Source organism: Poromitra crassiceps, assembly GCF_964638095.1.
Source record: "Poromitra crassiceps genome assembly, chromosome: 4".
NCBI classification, from domain to species: domain Eukaryota; kingdom Metazoa; phylum Chordata; class Actinopteri; order Beryciformes; family Melamphaidae; genus Poromitra; species Poromitra crassiceps.
This window is the reverse complement of record NC_139626.1, coordinates 29529149-29549817: the sequence shown is the minus strand read 5'-3', so window position 1 is coordinate 29549817 and position 20669 is coordinate 29529149. Positions and strand designations below refer to the sequence as shown.

General features: G+C 45.7%; 1 protein-coding gene across 1 annotated transcript in view; it reads right to left on the bottom strand.

The window, feature by feature from the left end:
• katnip (katanin interacting protein) overlaps positions 1-19599 on the bottom strand; it is a 32640-nt gene extending 13041 nt beyond the window's left edge. The window contains exons 1-16 of the mRNA XM_083634879.1: positions 19472-19599; positions 15937-16037; positions 15361-15530; positions 14510-14619; positions 14281-14382; positions 13983-14132; positions 13435-13669; positions 12171-12302; positions 11097-11248; positions 10677-10768; positions 10287-10383; positions 9964-10173; positions 7198-7335; positions 4590-5487; positions 748-1515; positions 377-585 (exon numbers count right to left, since the gene is read on the bottom strand). Of these exons, the coding sequence (XP_083491005.1) occupies positions 377-585; positions 748-1515; positions 4590-5487; positions 7198-7335; positions 9964-10173; positions 10287-10383; positions 10677-10768; positions 11097-11248; positions 12171-12302; positions 13435-13669; positions 13983-14132; positions 14281-14382; positions 14510-14619; positions 15361-15530; positions 15937-16037; positions 19472-19489 (3582 nt within the window). The 5' untranslated portion in view covers positions 19490-19599. The remainder of the gene's footprint in view (positions 1-376; positions 586-747; positions 1516-4589; positions 5488-7197; positions 7336-9963; positions 10174-10286; positions 10384-10676; positions 10769-11096; positions 11249-12170; positions 12303-13434; positions 13670-13982; positions 14133-14280; positions 14383-14509; positions 14620-15360; positions 15531-15936; positions 16038-19471) is intronic.
• Positions 19600-20669: the final 1070 nt, after the last annotated feature.

The window sequence follows — 20669 nt, the reverse complement described above, 5'->3', positions numbered from 1 at the left end:
TTATTACTCTGGGTTCGACACAATTTTGTTAATGCAATTCGATGATCCATGATCATTCCATGACATATATAGAGCCAAAGTGGAACATCACTTCCTGCTTCAGCACTGTACCAGAGATCTTCATCCGACATTTATTTTCCCATAGACATTTCGTAAAATGCTTATAAAAATAGTTTTACTTGTTCAAACCAAACGGTTCAGATATATATAGAAGCAGGAGAGACCGCATAACATTTCACTGAGACCAAAACTAAAGAAATTGCGGATTAAAAAAAAAAAAAAATCAATGTATTTTTTTTTTTTTTTGCTCCAAGTCTAATAAATACCGGTACATGTCCCAGGGCTTGTCAAAAACCTTTTGGGTGCCTGTACTTACAGTGAGGTCTTCCTCTCTGAAGCCAGCCTGTGTGAAGGGTCTTTCCTCTCCCTCTCCGTCGGCGGTGCGGGGTCTCTGCAGCTCCTCCTCATACACCAGGCCCTCGGGACCCTCACCCTCGCTCTGGAAGGTTTCATCATAGCGAGACATGGCCTCCAGGATCTCATCATCAGTGGTGAACAGGATAGTGTCCCCAAACTGGTCCAGCCCTGGAGCAACAGTGGAGAAAGACAGTCAAAGTAAACTAGCAGCAGTAGATTTTGTAAAGGCGGTTCTCGATGCAAAATGTAGGTAAAAAAAACATTTGATGTGGAAAAAGGTCAGCTGATCAATAACACACAAAGGGCAATAATAAAAAGGAGAAAGCCTACCTCCAGACAGGGTCCCCGAGGCCTTGGCGATCTCGCCCCTAAAAATGCACCTTCCATCCAGCAGCATCTCCACCTCCTTCACCCCTCGGAAGGAGTGGATGCGCGACTTGTTGTAGTTCCACACACGGATCATGGCCACATGGTGCGGCGCGGCAAAGTCCAGGAAGATGACGTGGCTGCGGCCTGGAGTGAAAGGGGCGAGCCAGAGGTGCATGTCGTCCTGGGTGCGGTTAACCCCATCGATCACGTTGCTGACCACGCGCGGGTCCTTGCCGTAAGCCGGGAGAATGTTGATGTCTGGAGGGTCGGCGCGGATGTGAGAGGGCCGGAGGGGTTCTCCACTCGAGCTGAACACCTCCAGACCGTTGAGGCCGACGTAGTGGCGGTCGCCCCAGGTGGACAGGATGTTTATGATCAGCTGTTGGCCCTGGGGTAGCACCGGGATCTCAAACTCTTCCTCCCGCTCCGTGGATGGATCATCCTCGAGGTCTTCGCACAGGCCTCCCTGGGGTGTCAGGGAGGACAGTGGGCTCCTGGGTGCTGTGGAGGGGTTCGCCAGAACTGTGGGTGGGCCGCGGCCCTGGCGCTGGAGGAACTCGTCAAAGATGTCACCCTCGATGCCCATGTTGGAGATGCGTCCGCGCTGGCACTGGTTGAACTTGGTGAGGGAGTCCCAGGACTCCATGAGGGTGTCATCCTGTTGGCTGCGTAGCTGCGCCCGAGGGGTGCGCTGCCTCCTGTTGGTGGTTACCAACGACATCGGCTCCTCTGGGGAATACATAAACATAGATGACCTAGATAAGAAACTGATGAGGCAAAGAGAATATTTGACAATAAACAGCCTTTGCAAGTTTATATTTATCACTGAACACCAAACACAAAAAACACACAGGTTAGTAGTAGTACCTGGTGAGATCCTAGACTAAACATTGCATTTCTGTCCAATTCAACATTTCACAAATGTTTGAACCGTTCATTTGCCTGTAGCCTGGGAGATCAAGGCATTATAATGGAAGAAGCAGTCAGATTTGTAATATGGCAATCTGCCCGTATTATTAGTGGCCGGGCCAGCGAAGCGGCAGGGCCACTTATTGTATTTGCCCGTATTACTAGTGGCCGGGCCACTTTCTCCCGGGAAGTTGGACTTCCCATGTATGAAAATAAACCAAACTTTGCACAAAGGTCCAGTCCCATGCCAAACTTCGTTGACGCGAATTTGGTGCCAATAGTCCTGATGGTGGCGCTACAGTGACCGTCTAAAGTTTCAAACTTTGAAAATTCATAACAAATCAGCCGTACGTGCTACGGCTTTGCAACTTTCACCGAAATGTGTGCCCAAATGAGGAGAAACTTTTGTACACTGCAACCTATGACCAATTATGAAGTCTAAAGACCGCAAAACTGCAAAAACTGTCAAACTAATTAAACCCTACTCCTCCCACAATTTTTATTCAAACGACACCGAACTTCAGCATCTGCATCGTGATTCGTGAGACTGTCCTACACAAAAAATTCAGACAGATTTTTGATTGATCCAAAATTGAGCCCACAGTGCATCAAAATGTTTTACTGTAAACGGTACTGTAAACAGCTACTGCAAATTCTTGCTAAATAAAGCTCAAAACTTCACAGAAAAAAATCACCAAGTTTTGCTTTCACAGTAGTTGAAGTGTGTAAAATCTCGGAATGCTATCTCAAAAACTGAATTTTTGACAATATTTTTAATTCTGCCCTCATGTATAGCTAGAGCACCGATGCCTTCGCCACCCTGGGGAAGGGTGGGACATGCCCTCACCATCCTGGGAAAACACACACACTTATGATGATGTCATCAGTGTTGTCACTTGAGCAATTGTGCATTGTGACATCACTGATGATGTCATAAGAGACTTGACTTGGACCAAAGACATGAGACTTGACTTGGAGTATAGCTAAAAGACTTCAGCTTGACTTGGGGACTCTAGCTCAAAGCCTTGAGACTTGCCCGGCCACGACCCATTGCTGCGCAGCATCTCATTTAGATCTCTAGAGATGCAAATTTCCTTCACATTTCAGTAAAAACATATATATATTTGATTAATTTAATAGGTCAAACAGTCACAAAGTCTCTAAAACAAGTCATAACCTTGACTAATTATTAATGATCTCCATAAAGAGACATTTTCAAAAAAGTGAAATTGCAGAGGAGGGAGAGAAACAGCGGGAATAGCTTAGCTGCTCAGTATAATAATAGTATATAATAGTATTCCATTCATCCTTCAACATGTCCAACTATGAGATAACCGCATCTAATTTAATCAAATTAGAATCAGAGAGAGTAACTGCAGGACCCAATTGCTCCGTTCATAGGGGGCGGGGCCTGTGGCAAGAGGTGTCTGAAACCACGACTCGAAAAGCACCCACTGACGTAAAACAAACTGACATGTAGTGACCACAAAAGAATCCAACAGAAGATCTATCCAAAGGTCATGTTGAGGAATCATTATATATTTGATAAGTCTCAATTCATCCTGATTTATTGTGTGAGTGTTCCCAACCTTTTTTGTCTTATGTACCCCTTCGTTCTTTTGCCATGCCAATAGTACCCCCTCACTCGTGCGTCTCAATGATTCTCCTAAATTTGTTCCATCAAAGCTTTAGTATCTAACACAACTATTATTAATTATTCAATGAAAATAATTTGAATGACTACCCCTTAATACAAAGACATTTACACTTGAGTGAAAAAATAGTATTCAGACTTGCCCAGTCGCAGGTTCAACTCCTTTTCATCAGTCAACTGGGGCCAGTTGCACCAAGTGGTCTTAACTATGCCTGGTCATAACTCCTACGTCGGTCTTAGTTAAGACCAGTCTTTAGAGTGGATTTACGCCTGTTGCACCAATAGGGCTTACGTCTGGTCTTAACTACGCTGGTCGTAGCAATGCGCGTCCAGGTGAATTGCCCGGGAATGTGCCCTGATTGGCCCAAAAATGTGCCTCGCGCCGTCACCCACTACTGTATGTGCGTCACTACACCCTCCCTCCTCCCACCCCCCTCCTCCTGTGGAAGCTCCGGGGGGAAAATGGCGGCGATTAGTGCCAGGCAGTCTGAATGAAATTGAATGTAACGTTCCCAATTCTATGTATTAAATTCTAAAAAACGACCCTCAACATTTGGGAAGGCTAAGCCACACAACTAGTTTGTTATAATCTAACGTCATGCTTCGAAGGCGACTTTACGACGATGAGGACGGTGAGGACTCAATCACATCAGGTCTCCGCTGATATACTACCACGGAGATCTCAGGCACCTTACGCCTCCTCCTGACCAGGCGTAATACTTACGACCGGTCTTATTGGTGCAACCGGCGTAGCTGTTAGATCGTAAAGTTACGACCAACTTAGCTTAAGACCAGTCGTAAGACCACTTGGTGCAACTGGCCCCTGGGCTTTAATGAGACAACTGAGCATGTTGTTTTTGTGTTGTTGACTTGACTTGAATTCTGACAATGTTCAAATGAAAATGGTGTCAGTTTTACCAAGACCTCCTGGGTGTTTGGTCCTCTGGTGCAGCTAGCTATAGGCTGGCTTCCTGAATTATTGCCAGCTGACTTTAAATTGTAATCCCCATTCTTTCCATGTACCCCCTGCAAGCTGCTCCCGTACCCAACGGGGTACTTGTACCCCTGGTTGGGAATCACTGCACTAGAGTTCAATATTAAAAATAGTATATAACACAGATATTATAATATGGGATTGGGAAGTGTGAGTTGCATAAAATAAACCACAAGGGAGAAATAATGAAGTATATTTCAGCATGCTAGCCCACACATGACAGGTAGCAGCCTCGCCGACACCTACCAGTGTTTGAGAGTGCAGCAGCTCCGAGGTGCTGCTCCTCTGTCTGTCTGCCAGTGTTTCGGACGGAGCTCCGGCGTCCGCTGATGGGCCGGTCTGACCGTTGCTCCCCGAGCTCCTCCAGCAGGTCGCAGCCCAGCTCCAACGAGTCCGCCTTCCACTGGCTGCCATTCACGCTCCTCTCCATCCCTCTGCACACCCGGCCTGGGTTACACGACAGCTCCGGCAGCATCGAAGGCGGCGAGGCCATGGACTCCGCAGAGTGCTGAGGCACCAGCCACCGGGGCCTCTCCCTCTCCCTGTTGGCCTCGCAGCCCTCGGGGGCTCCTCTGTGCAGGGGCTGCAGCCACTGGGGGGCCACCCGGCAGGAGGAGGGCTGGGTGGTGACTGTCTGCTCCATGGTTGCTGCTGGCAACTGTGCCGGCTGCTCCAGCTGCTGCCTGAGAAGGAGGGGTTCTTCTGAGGCAGACGGGTCAAAGGAGTTCCTTTGATCGGGGGAAGGGACCGGCGCTGCTGAAGGAATGATGGGTGGCAGTGGTGTATGTGAGTTGTCCTGCGTCTCTATCCTAGCCTGGCCTCGCACTTCTGATGGCCAGGGACTCGAACTGTGGTCCCGCTGGATGCTGCTGCCCTCCAGAGGCTTCCTGTCGTCATGGCGCTGGGGGCTGCTGCTCTCCAGAGGCTTCCTGTCGTCATGGCGCTGGGGGCTGGCACCGCACAGATTGTGGCCTGAACACACGGGGCTCGGAGAGAAGGACTCTGGCACCTGAAATGTCTGCTGGAGGTCAATGGCGGTGCTGTAGTCTAAGACCTGGTTGCCACAGCCCTTCTCTAGCTCGCCTTCGAACACCAGCGTGCTGTTGAGGTACAGCTTTACATGCCGTGCGCCAATGTCCAGCTCCTAAAAAAGAAACAACCCATCCATTAAGGACCACAATGGAAATAAGCCCTCGGGCTTTTTTGTGTTTTTATCCTTTTGATTCTATTACTGAATCTTGTACTAATGTACCTGTACTTGTACTGTGTAAATGAGTCAATAAATGTCATCAATCAATCAATCAATCAATCCATTCACCTACAGTTATGTTCACAACCCTTCACTTTGAGCACTTTCTGTTGTGCAACAAACTAGCCAATTAACTCAATCAGGTTGATTATGTCTTCTTAGTTCAAATGATACCATATCATCATTCAAACTAACCAATTATTTGAGATGTCAAGCCTGAGATCTACACAAAATAAGAAGAATTCAAACGAAATAAATATGTAGTGTGCTGTGCAATATCATTGTTGCATTTTGGGTTAAATGGTGCCACAGGGAAATAATTAATATTTCACATTATGTATTTTGAGTTCAACATGGTTCTAATCCAGCTTTTTTGCCATGGAAAACACAAGGCAACACAAGCACCAAACGGAAAAGTTGAAATGCAAAAAGTAAATCAGTTGACGCTGGAATCAAATACAAGAAATCAAACAGGAAAGAATGTAGCATCTTTATGTAAACCTGGCATTGGTTATTTTACCTATTTTATACATGCAGTGTATGAACTCTTAGCAGTAGTAGGAGCCTTCCCACAGACACAAAGTCATGGCTGCCATGCAGCAACGGCTAAAGCCAAACTCAAATCTCCTAGATCCTCTAGTCAGTAAATCACAGTGACCTGCTGGTTAGACAGTAGACAGCTCCTTACCTTACAGGTTCAGGCACCCATTCACAATCCAATACTCGTGATGCATGGAGTTCTATATGGTTACAGCCAGCCAGAAAGACTCCATCGTGGATTTTTGTACCCATACGAACAGCAGTGAGGGGGAGAGGCAGCAGCCCAGGTTTCCCCTAACACTAATCCTCCGGGGCTAATCTCTCACTGTTCTACATTTGGACCGACTGACTGGCAGCTCAGCCAGCCAATGCTTAAAGAGAAGCACACCCCGGGCCCCGCCCCGACGCAACCACGCCACTATAGTCACCCCTCATCACAGTGACTACACACACAGCATGTCAATACAGTCACCCCTCATCAGTGACTACACACAGCACCCCTCATCACAGTGACTACACACAGCGTGTCAATACAGTCACCCCTGATCACAGTGACTACACACAGTCACCCCTGATCACAGTGACTACACACAGTCACCCCTCATCACAGTGACTACACAGTCACCCCTCATCACAGTGACTACACACAGTCACCCCTCATCACAGTGACTACACACAGTCACCCCTCATCACAGTGACTACACACAGTCACCCCTCATCACAGTGACTACACACAGTCACCCCTCATCACAGTGACTACACACAGTCACCCCTCATCACAGTGACTACACACAGTCACCCCTCATCACAGTGACTACACACAGTCACCCCTCATCACAGTGACTACACACAGTCACCCCTCATCACAGTGACTACACACAGCGTGTTGGATTTAGGAACCTGCCCGCTCCAGACTAAATACTGAATAATCTCTGAACTCGAGAAAAAGGATTGCACTTTTGTTGAACCAATGAGTGAAATTGAACTTATGTAACATTTTACAGTTAAACGTCATATAAACCTTAGTCCCGCCCTCACAAAATAACCAAAATATGAAGTACTAACATTGAGGCTTCTGTTGTAGTTCCAGATTTTGATGCGGGACATTCCAAAATCTGTGGCGCGCTCCGTGTTCCTGATGATAAAGTAAAGCTGGATGGGGGGATGGAACGGACAAGTCCACATGTGACGCTCCTTGGTAGTCTGTCAACCCAAGAGGAGAAACACAAACAGTCAACAGCTGGAATTACTTTTGAGCAGTGATAGTCAACCCGAGGCTCTAGAGCCACATGCGGCTCCTTTATGGGTAGTTGTGGCTCTTTTTAGTCCTACTTACAATAAATAAATAAAGGGAGGAAAGGCACTTTTTTGGATTGTGGCTCTTGAAAAGAAACATTTTCGTCAATGTGGCTGAGTAGGGCAAGGTTGCGTACCACTGAAACCCACCTCGATAAAATGATTATTATTTGTAAACCGAGGGAAAGTACTTTGGTTTGGTTTGGTTTTTTTCAGATCAATATACATAAAAGCATTACAAATTTACATTAATAGTAAAAATTATTTTAAAAACTGTACATATGATCTACATCGGACAAAAAAATATCCAAGGATAGCCCAGTAAAGCAGCTTACAGTTGCAAACTAGAAGACTGCTTTTTTCCTCTTGGGTCCTTCAAATATCAAAACTTCAGTATTACACAATGTACTTTATGAAAGAAAAACGGGGGGGAAGCTATCAATGACACAAAATATACAGATGGTATATACAAATGGGATCTCAGGGAAGGTGTTGCAATTACTCTCTAGTCAACATCTCGTTTTTCAGATGAGTCTTGACAGCACGTTTAAAGACATTCACAGTGTTTATGCCTTGCACTGAAGCAGGTAAATTATTCCAAAAGTTGATCGCAGTGTTACGGAATGAGGTTTGAGTTTGGCTTCCTGCAATAGGTTTCTGAATTGAATATTGGGCAGATCTGGTATTAATTATAGGAATGAATTTCACTTGTTCTTGCTTGGTTATATAGTGTATGTAAAGTGAGGTAAAGTGCTTGGTTATATAGTGTATGTAAAGTGAGGGAAGGTGTTTGGTTATATAGTGTATGTAAAGTGAGGGAAAGTGTTTGGTTATATAGTGTATGTAAAGTGAGGGAAAGTGTTTGGTTATATAGTGTATGTAAAGTGAGGTAAAGTGCTTGGTTATATAGTGTATGTAAAGTGAGGGAAAGTGTTTGGTTATATAGTGTATGTAAAGTGAGGGAAAGTGTTTGGTTATATAGTGTATGTAAAGTGAGGGAAAGTGTTTGGTTATATAGTGTATGTAAAGTGAGGGAAAGTGTTTGGTTATATAGTGTATGTAAAGTGAGGGAAAGTGTTTGGTTATATAGTGTATGTAAAGTGAGGGAAAGTGTTTGGTTATATAGTGTATGTAAAAAGTGTTTGATTCAGCAACTCGATGAACGTAACTGCAATTGCAAACTCTGGTTTCCTACACAATTAGGGGTGCATGGAGCACCAGTGAGTATATCAGTTTTAACTGAAAATATTATGGCTACAGCTTATTTCCAAATGTGAGTGTAATGGACTCAACTGAACTCAACCTGAACAATAGAGTTGTAACATTTTCCAGTTGACTTGCTACTTGCCCTTCTTCCTTTCCTGCTGCTGCCAGAACACAGTCATTTTCCTCTCTGGCTATAAATTCCAATCATGGAAGTTGGAAACCCTCATTAGTGTTTTGCTTGCACCTGTGTTTACCCTGCCTTTTAGACACAAAATGGCCCCCGTGAGAAGGGTCTATACAACACTGCCTCTGATAACTAGCCGCTGATTGGCTATTCAACACTGCCTCTGATGACTGGCCTCTGATTGGCTATTCAACACTGCCTCTGATGACTGGCCTCTGATTGGCTATTCAACACTGCCTCTGATGACTGGCCTCTGATTCATCTGATTAGAGGGGCTTCTTCATTAAAAAAAGCATCTTTTGGTGTTTTATATATAACTAATGTTTGAATCAGAATTTCAGATTTGATTTGATTAACTCATTGGCTGCCAGCCACTTCTGGAAAACGGATGCTCCCAGTACCCTACACCCTTTTGCTGGTCTTGATTTACTGCTGGTGGGCATCAGGTATTCCAGCTTGTGTTTGCCAATCTGTCCATCGAGCCTGCTGTCTGGGTCGGTGTTGTATAGTGCCCTGCGTGCCCCACCCCCCTCAACTGCAAACTCCTCCATGGGAGTGTCTCTGGTGGCTCTCTGCTGCTCTGCTGCACGTTTCAAAGTGCGCTGCACCCAGCTCTATTTTCACAGCGCCCCGCCGTTTTTGTGCGCCGGCTCCCAGCGCTTCCAGCTGAGAATAATTTATCTTTTCAGAAAGACGCTGGTGTCGGGTGCTCCTTTTCTGGCAACTAATCATGTGGACTCGGAGGGGCTATCGCAGCGGAGACGGAGGGGCTCAATTGTGGGAGCAGATTGGCTGCTGTTCACAGCTAACGTTACAGCATGCATCGGTTTCCGTTTCCCCACGCTTCTTCTACTCTTTTTTCTCATCTTTCTCTAATCCGGAGAGCACTGTCGCCACCTAATGGGTCCGTAAAATAGCTTATACACCTTCAAAATCCCCCATACTTTTACAGGAGATGCATCAGGCTTTGATCCACGTCCCACCGTCAAAAAACCCAATTGACATCTTTAGACGTCATTGGCACTCTACGTTACTATTTGAATTGACGTCTTTAGACGTCATTGGCACTCAATGAGTTAACTGTGCAGCCCTAGCAACAAGCAGCAACCATTGACAGGATTGTGAGTAAGAGAGCAGAGACTCACCTTGGCCTTGCCGTTGACCAGTGCGCCGAGATTCCCGGGATAGTCGGTGTTCCTGATGTCAAGGTCGTGAGGCGACACATAGAGCTTCTTGTTCCTGGGGCAGAAGAACTGCAGCTCAGTCAGCCCCACCTGCAGAGCGCTCCCCCAGTTTGACAGGATCTCCATGGTAACGTACAGCGCGGGTGGCACCTCCGCCGAGGACCGCCTTCTCTGCAACACAAACAAGCCAAACCAATCACAATCACTTCCTTGTCTTCTGCCGCACGCAGCAATATTGGGAGTTATTCATTCTGAATTGTGACACAGTCTGTCACACGACTCACCGGCTGCATGCTGTTGTCTGCTATGACTGACTGAGAGATTTCGTACGTCGACCCAACGTCAAGGTTCTCCAAGGCTTTCAGTAGATTCTGTTGTTGCCTGTAGTGTACAGAAGGATGGCATCTTCAGTTCTGTCATTTTTTCTATCGTCTTTGACCTTGATGTCAGTGGGGAGGGAGGGGTAAACAGCGGGCTACCTCATAGCTACATTGACAATTCATTCTTCAAGGTTAGTGGGCGCACACATCATAGATTTCAGTTCTATTTAGTTTCTGGGAGACAATTATTTGTGTTCATGCATTGCCTTCACAGGGGTATCTGGTGTCTTCTCAGTGCTAGGAAACCTCTCTGTGCACAGTCATACGTTTGTGTATGTCATCATGTCAGTATACCTGGGGCCCATGAGTGTGATTCTCTGCATGGCCTTGGTGACACCATACTCATCCTTGTCACGGCTGTTGTCATGCAGCGAGCCGTTCATCATCTGCTGACAAAATGGAAGAGTCAGCCATAAATAAGCTTTTAGATTAGGGTTTACATGTAAGCCAAATCCAGAATGATGTCAAATCTAAAGCACATACTGTATATATTGTGTGTATAGAGCTATGGGAGGACACAGCGAAGAGAGATTTCTACACATAGGCTATGGTTTTTTTTCTAGTGGTACTTGATGACAAGTCAACAATCACCTTATGTCCTTGATCATCAAATAAAAAAGCATGCGCAAAAAGCAATAAAAACAACTGTTAACAGTAGAAAGCATTTTAAGCGGCCTTGGGTAGCGGCCTTGGGTTCAGTGAAGGTGGTCGGACCATGGTGCGGCTGAAGGGCTCGGGGCTCCGGAGGAGGCTGTTCTCCCTCTGGATGGCCTGGTGCACCATGCAGGCCATGTCCTCCGGGTCCCGCTCTTCAACGGAAGCCTTCCTGGCGGCTGACAGGGGCCTCTCTATCCGACTCCTGGGTCCTGAAGGAGGAGACAGACGTCTTTTAAACAACACACATGCACTTAACTGTGCAACAGCTACATTTAAACAACACACACGCACTTAACTGTGCAACAGCTACATTTAAACAACACACACACACTTAACTGTGCAACAGCTACATTTAAACAACACACACGCACTTAACTGTGCAACAGCTACATTTAAACAACACACACACACTTAACTGTGCAACAGCTACATTTAAACAACACACACACACTTAACTGTGCAACAGCTACATTTAAACAACACACACGCACTTAACTGTGCAACAGCTACATTTAAACAACACACACGCACTTAACTGTGCAACAGCTACATTTAAACAACACACACACACTTAACTGTGCAACAGCTACATTTAAACAACACACACGCACTTAACTGTGCAACAGCTACATTTAAACAACACACACACACTTAACTGTGCAACAGCTACATTTAAACAACACACACGCACTTAACTGTGCAACAGCTACATTTAAACAACACACACACACACTTAACTGTGCAACAGCTACATTTAAACAATACACACACTTAACTGTGCAACAGCTACATTTAAACAATACACACACACTTAACTGTGCAACATCTACATGTAAACAACACACACATGCACTTAACTGTGCAACAGCTACATTTAAACAACACACACATGCACTTAACTGTGCAACAGCTACATTTAAACAACATCTACACTAACTCTTTTCAAATGGCATTCCCAAATGAGAAATCTGCCATTTTTAGACTTGGGTGCTCTATATTTCACATACTGTACACTAAATGACGTTCAGGTAATTTCTTTCTTTCTTCAAAGTGGACATTTAGCATGAACCACATTGAAATATATCATGTACATTTATTGCAGTGATACGCCATGCTAAGCTAAAGACTTACTCTGACCGTCCCTGCTCTCCTTTGAAGGTGGCCTATCCGATGTTTTGCTTTTCACCAACATAGGCTTGGCGGGTATGTAGGCCTCAATGTTGTCTTTTCGCTTGGCGGACAGCGAGCGTTCAATCTTACGACCTGAAAGATGGAGAAAAACAACAATCTGGGTCTCGGTAATAAACCAAGGGACACTTCCAAATAAACTTGAGAATAGTTGTCTATAGAGCTGGGGCAACTACGTCACGTCTGGGCGAGCAACGCAAGGCATGTTGGATAATCATGATCCGCTCCTGTACACTGTGCCACTCGCCGGCATACACATACTCCAATAAGAAGCACATATTCCAAATTAAAATGTTTTGCCGGGGATTCCCACAGTGCTCTACCCCCAAAACACACAGTGGAGGGCGCTAGTACAGCAGCAGAGCGAACCACTTCCACACATGAGATTTTACATTCACAAAGTGCTTCTTGGGAGATAATATGTATGCCGAATTGGAGAGTGGCGTCTATCTAACGATTCATAAGGTTTGTACAGTTCTGGCGGTATTCAATTTGCTGATAGGCAGGGCCACATTTATTTGCCAGATGAATGGAGTTTGGTGTGGCTGCCTCTCCACATACTGTAAGAAAATGAGGCAAGCTAACGTTTAGCTGGTCTCTTGGCCGTTTCAGCAAAATAGTAGCAGGCTTTTTGACGGTCGGGGGAGGGGGAAGAAGCTTATGAAGCAAGCTAATATTAATATGCATTGATGTGTGTTTGTCGCCGTGGCGCTAGAACAAAACAACTAGCCTAGCTGCGAGTCGTGCTAAACCACAATGCATTGCACCGGCAAGCGCTGTTCACCCACGCTTACGTCACGTGCCCCAGCCCGATAATAAGAATGCAAAGTCTCTGTGTGTGTGAGTGAGCAGAAATTGTGTTCGGCCACAGCTATTCCATTTTACGTGTGATCGCGCTGAATCTTTCAGGAAGTGTAAAGAGCACCCCTGGAAACACATGGATGCACATCACTGCACGGGTATTCCGCTAGTAGATGTGAAAGTACATGAGCATAAAAGGGACATCTTCCTCCCACATGTGCAGACTAACCCAGGCCAGGACTAACCCAGGCCACGACTTGCATCTTGCAGAAATACCTAATGTACTTGCCTCTTCTCCTTGACTACAGGTCAATGCTGATAAAGCAGATAGTGAAAGGAGATAGAACCACTCTGGACAATTAAGACTTGCCCTAAAAATCAATAAGGAATTTCTGCTGAAGCCTACCTTTAGGCGAGGGTCCAAAGTCCAGCACAATGAGGTTTGCTGAATGGAAAGGAGGGTGGTGGTGATGGGAGGAGGAGGTGGTCTTGCTGGAAGAGGGAGGCAGCCCCAGCTCCTCCAGACTCTCGCTGCTCTCCTCCCTCTCAATCTGCTCCTCCACCCACTCCTCGTCTGACTCCTCCCCCGCTGAGCCACGGCTGCTGCGGCGCATGCTAACCTCTAGGCTCCGACGCAAAACCTAGTTTAGAAAGGTCAGCGTTAATATACGCATCCGCCCACACATTTATCAACGTAGGATCTGACCAACACACACAGTCAAAATGCGTGTGTGTTTGTGTGTCACACACTCACTGACTCACACACTCACACACACACACACACACACACACACACACACACACACACACACACACACACACTTTGACAGTCCAAGCATGCCCTGGTTTATGGATGTGCTGCTGGGATCGTACAACAAAATGATGATTCACTAGACATCTCCTGCAAGCCTGACAAGATGAAATAAACCGTGTGCATATTTGTTTTGCCCTCACCTTCACCTCTTCAAGGTTGAGCAGCACCTTCTCGCTGTGCTCCGGGTTCCCTTGGCCTCCTCGGCTTTCGGCCCGGGAGCTGAAGGAGCGCGGCACCTTGCAGGTGTCCCTCGGGGAACAGGGAGTGCCGGGGGTGCGCGGCCTGGAGCTCTGCATCAAACACCAGTGAAGGGAGAAAGGAAGATGGAGAGAGAGAGATGCTAAATCCTACAGACAGCTGTATCCGACACAGCCCCTCCCCCAAACAACACCCACACACGACACAGGCCTAGTAGGCATTGTTTTGTCTTCACTCTACCTCCATGTCTATGCTTTCTGTAGGCTCAAAGTCATCAGAGTAACGCGTTTCCGGGAATGCTTGCAAACTCGGTCCTTCCTCTGCTCGAATTCTGACAGAATCCTGCATAGATGACAAAATAGCGAAAATGTACGTTGTTTGCTTTGGGCAAAATAGAAGTTGTTTTTTTGATGGCCCACAATCAAGGATTAGAAAATGCTCCAGGATGAAGAAGCCTCTACCGTACCTCCTGCACCCATTGTCTCCTCTGGACTTTTGCGGGGGCAGTGCTGCTCCTTTGTCCGAGGGTCTGCTCCGGATCACAGTGGGCTAGCTGGTGGGCACCATCTCTAGAGGCACCTGCAGATGAGTCACAGTCACAGCACAAAACATGAGCGCAAAGTATTCCCTCAGAGGAAAAGGAACACAGAGGGGGCAGAGCACATAGAGGGAGAATAAAAAATGGCTGCCAGCTACAACTGTCACTATCATTTATTTATTGCGTGGCACTGGGCACAAGATCATGCAATGCAAACTACGAGGGATGGTGCTGCCACGACAGCAACAATGGGGTATCTTGAAATTTAGTCTATAAATGACTGAATATTCAAGAACAGTGATTTCCACCAAAAAGCTCTTATCTAAGAGCTTTCAGTAGGGTTTGTGTGGGTTTATTTTGCTCCTGCAGCAGAGTACCAGCTGTGTGTGCAGGCAGCAGAGTACCAGCTGTGTATGCAGGCAGCAGCCTACCAGCTGTGTGTGCAGGCAGCAGCCTACCAGTTGTGTGTGCAGGCAGCAGAGTACCAGCTGTGTGTGCAGGCAGCAGAGTACCAGCTGTGTGTGCAGGCAGCAGAGTACCAGCTGTGTGTGCAGACAGCGGAGTACCAGCTGTGTGTGCAGGCAGCAGAGTACCAGCTGTGTGTGCAGGCAGCAGAGTACCAGCTGTGTGTGCAGGCAGCAGAGTACCAGCTGTGTGTGCAGACAGCAGCGTACCAGCTGTGTGTGCAGACAGCAGAGTACCAGGTGTGTGTGCAGGCAGCAGCGTACCAGCTGTGTGTGCAGACAGCAGAGTACCAGGTGTGTGTGCAGGCAGCAGCGTACCAGCTGTGTGTGCAGGCCGAGGTCGGGAGGCGAGAGACTTGTGGCTGGATCTCTTGGGCTGCTTGCTACAGGCTTCAGCGTTGGCTCCGTTAAGATAAATGGAAAAGCCCTGCTCCAGCTGCTCCAACTCAATCTCCCTGGGGTCTTTGACTTTAAGGCGCTTTAGGATCCTGGGGGGGCACAAGCACAGACTAATAACCACCTCTGGAAAATACAGATGTAGAACTCAAAAATCTGAAAATCTGAATAGCACAGGTAAATGACAGCCAAGATCAGATTTCAGGATTCACAAACATAGGCATGAGAAAGAAAGCATCACATATGCAAGCTATTTAAAGTCCACAGCATGTCACACTCATCTCTCTTCTTTCAGAGCAAGGTGCCAATTAAAGTCTCCTATTAGGCACCACTGACAGTCAGGAGCCAATCAAAGTCTCCTATTAGACAGCACTGACAGTCAGGGAACCAATCAAAGTATCCCATTATTAGGCCCCACTGACAGTCAGGGAAGAGTATCTCCTTTGTGAAATCCAATCTGTCTCTCCCCATCACCCTGTGCTTGTGCTCACACTTCACCTGTTTTTGTGCTGGAGGGCAATTAAATATTCATCCAGAGTCTCTTCCACAGCAGAGGCAAGCTTCCCTCCTTGGCACGTCTTACTCTCCTCCTTACTCTCCTTGAAGAACAAGCAAGTGTACACACACACACACACACACGCAGACACACACACACACACAGACCAAACCAATGTAGTCAGCAAAGCCTACATAAGCTGTTGGAGGAGCAGCATCGACGGTCACATACATCACACCGTGGAACAGGTCTTCATATTCACTATGAGTATGAGTATGAGTATATATATATATATATATATATATATATATATATATATATATATATATATATATATATATATATATATATATATCTTGGACCACAGGATTATACTCAGTAGCCACTTTATTCGTACACCACCACAATGTTTATGCAAGCAGCTTTCTCCTCCAGACGGTGAGTCATGTATAAATACAGAATTGGCATAACGCATGCAGACTGGATGTTCTTCAGTCACTGTTGATCTACATATTAGAATGGGTAAGACACATGATTTATGCAGCTTTGAATGTGGTATGATATGTGGAGCCAGATGCACTGGTTCCAGCATCTCAGCTACAGCTGCCTTCCTGGAACTTCCATGCACTAGCATTTCCAGACTTGACTGAGAATGGTGCAAGGAACAATGTTTTCTTGAGAACACATTCAGGGCCTTACCAACTGAGCATCACAAATGGTTCATTTCAGCAGGGCTAATGCAACATTGTCTCAAAAATGGTTACAGGACAATGAGAGACCAGATCTCATTCTCAGTGCAATCTTTGCGATGAGGTGGAACAGGATGTTTGAAGCATGAATGTGAAGCGACAAATGTACAGGAACTATTGGATGCTATTGACGAAGACCGGAACTATTGGATGCTAGTACTGACAAAGAGAAGAGCCATAGAACATTTCCAGCACTTTGTTAAATCCATGCCTGGATCAATTCAGGCTGTTCTAGAAGCTAAATGGGGTCCTACCTGGTACTCGCAACGTGTAGGTAAGACAGCAGTTACTGAGCATATATGAGAAGAGCTACTCTTCCTCCCAGGAAAAGACTGCCCTCTCGTAGATCTCTCCATCTCCATTGACAACACCACTGTACTTCCCTCCCAAACAGCTAAGAACCTTGGGGTGATCCTTGACAACCAGCTGTCCTGCTCAGCCAACATAGCTGCTACAGCACGCTCCTGTAGGTTCTCTCTCTACAACATCCGCAAAATCCGTCCCTTTCTCACAAGAGAAGCGACTCAACTCCTGGTCCAGTCTCTTGTCTCCTCCCGCCTGGACTACTGCAACGTGCTCCTGGCCGGCCTACCTGCCACCGACATCCGACCGCTTCAGCTCATTCAGAACGCTGCAGCCCGTCTCGTATTCAACCAACCCAAATTCTCTCACGTCACTCCCCTCTTCCAGAAGCTCCACTGGCTTCCCATCTCGGCCCGCATCAAATTCAAGACACTGGTACTGGCCTACCGGGCAGTACACCAGTCAGCTCCCCTGTACCTGCAATCTATGGTCAGGTTCCAAACCTCTCAGCGCTCCCTTCGCTCCTCCACCAGTGCAGGTCGCCTCGCCCCTCCTTCGGTACGGGGGCTCAAAAGTCGCTCATCCCGATCTCGACTCTTCTCGTCCCTGGCACCTCAATGGTGGAACGAGCTTCCACCTTCGGTCAGGATGGCTGAATCACTGCCGATCTTTCGGAAAAGACTAAAGACGCACCTTTTCAGGCTCCATCTGGGCCCTTCTTGATCTAACTTCGTTCTCTCTCTTTCACCCAAAAAAAAAAAAAAAAAAAAAAAAAAAAAAACTAACCTTAACTTGTACCACTAACCTAAACTTGTACCACTGTTCCTTCAGAAGTTGTAGTTATCACAGACTGTGCTCCATAGTAGATTGCTCTATTGCTGACAAAAATGTGTTATTGTAAGTCGCTTTGGATAAAAGCGTCTGCCAAATGACGTAATGTAATGTAATGTAAAAGAACAAGATGTAGGTAAGACAGCGGTTACTGAGCATATATGAGAAGAACAAGGTGTAAGTAATACAGCGGTTACTAAGTATATATGAGAATAAGTATTATTATTACATCTTGCATAATGTGTCCTCCTTGCTCAATAGCACATAACCCACTAACAATAAATGTGCATTGACAATACAATGTCAAACATGATGCAAAACAGTGACAATGTCATCTTAAGAAAAAAGTGACTGACAAACATCTGACCGTTTGCACTTTAAAGCTACACTAGGAAAGATGATGTTGTAATAAAAAATATGTCCATCTTATCAGCCTAATTACCAAAGTGTGGATAAAACAGAGAAAAGCTTCCAATCCCACCTAATTAAGATACCAAATGAAACTCTGGTGTCGGATGAGGTCACTGGTGGAAAAACATCTCTGCCCACAAGAAATAACTAATCGAAACTTGAGAACAAAATACAAAATTGTCTGGTAAACAGCAGTGAGTGAAGAGCGCTCTGTCCAGAAAAAGCACAACTTCCCCACATGATATTGTTTCCTCTCTCTCATCCCTAAAGCAATCACAGACATGTAAACATGAGCATGCTGTGTGCCGTTTACTGGCATAATGGTGCATGTTTTCTGGGTATTCAGTTTTCAGTTACTTCTCACTGCCGTATGGAGCTGCCAATGTGTAAAGTCGCCTAGTCCAGCTTTAGCAATTAGTGAAAAAGCTCCAGATAAAAATAAATGCAAAAGATTTGGCAGGAAACAGCGTGAAAATTCCATATCACGATAAATTATAGTGTCAAAAAGGTATCACTGTTATTATCAGTATTATCACGGCATTGTTAAAATGTGCTGAAAATGTTCACAAAGTACTGATATACTCAGTGAAATCATTTCACCAAGGCTGCACGCCTACGTCTGGGAGACTGTTGCTAACGTTGGTTGATGATGGACAGTATTTACCATGGCATGTTTATGTTTATTTTATCATGGTTTATCATTGTTTCATCTCGAGGCGTGACCCTCACAGTGAAGATAATGTCTCCAGATTCAATGTGGGCTCATAGGTGCTACAGTAATTACAGCTGCCCTGGCCTGGATTAAAAACATCAGGATGTCTGCTTCCTTTAGTGGTGAAATGTTGGCCGTCTTCAGTCAGTGATGAATCACACGGATGATGGTTTCAGCTCATGCCATTCCATACTATAGGCAAATAAATGACACCTCATGCAGGAAGAGCAATAAATCAGAAGGCCTCTTACTTAGTTTCTACAGGCCAACTAGGCTACAGCATCTGTCACTGACAGGAGCAAAAGAGAAGCAAGTAAGAGAGAATACTTATTAGTGACACTAGTACATTGAAATACTGAATGACAGATGATGAAACGCTATTCTAAGGCATGCACTGACTGTTGCAATTCATGACAGTGTGTAGCGTGTCAGGGTAAATGAGAGGATAGGCAATTCATCGTGTCCAGCTGTTTTTGTGGGCTACAGAAGCATAATTATTTGCTGGAAGAGCTGATGTAAAAAGACACCTACACTTTCCTCGTTGTCCATTGTGAGGCTGCAGATGATGGTGCTCACAGAACCCTATTTCACATTTTGAACAGCGCCGACCATTCCTCAAAAACATCATTGGAACCTGCGTTGTATTGGTTGGTTCATCACTGCAGAAGTGAATACATGAATAACGTTAGCCTACTCACCTATGACATAAAACCAATATTAGCTTTAATGCAGCACATTTTATATATTGCCCCACCCGCAGCAGGTCGTTCTGTCGTCCCGCAGGAGTGTTTCCAGGCCTAACTTTAACCATCTCATCTGACATCTTCATTAATTTCTTCGTTTGAAATAGCTTAACGTTAACCTGGGACATATAGCGTTAGTATGATACACACACAACGTTACGATACGAATGCCATTATTGACACGCTACCCTACGTTGACGTTAATGGTTTGCTTAACGTTACATTGGCTAGCTAATGCGTTTAGCTAACATCCATTGCATATAACTTCAACCAGTTTACCGTAAACTAGATGGCTAATGTGAGCTAAATAGCATGTAGCTTAGCTAGCTAGTTAATATCTGTTCACAAGGAAGCTAACGTTAGCTAGCGTTACTGTTATGATCTCCTCGCCCACCTTCGACAGTGCAAGTATGTAGGAAAAAAACACTTACTGTCCGGATAATTCACTACTTTTATTAGCTTTGCAATTATGTCGCTACTAGGTGTCATTCTCATGTGCCCTGTCTGTTCTGTTGTTGATAGTGTTGGTTACCAGGCTGGCCGTCCACCAATGGAGAAAGCCGCCTGAGTCAGACACGCCCCCGGTCCTGCTCTGACTCTGGCTGGTGTGGCCAACATCATCTGTGGCCACCCGCAGCTCCAAATGCCTAATGACTCACAAAACTTGCCTGGGTCCACTATTTACCATCAATAGTCCAGACCTTCGAATCCGAGTTGAGTTTGGCTGCTCTTGATGGAAATGGAAATGGAAATGAGTGGACCAGTTGACAATTCAGAATATCAGGTGATCACAAAACCTCTTTTCACCCCAAAGCCAAACTTGATGGGACTAGTGCAGAGTACACTACTGAGGCAGAGCAGAAGTGTGGTATACAAATTATGAGCATGTCTTTGAATTAAAACCACACAGGAGAATTTCGTGGTCCACAGTCAAAAGTTCAACACTGTTTTTATTCATTATAAATCAATACATTTCATATAAAAAG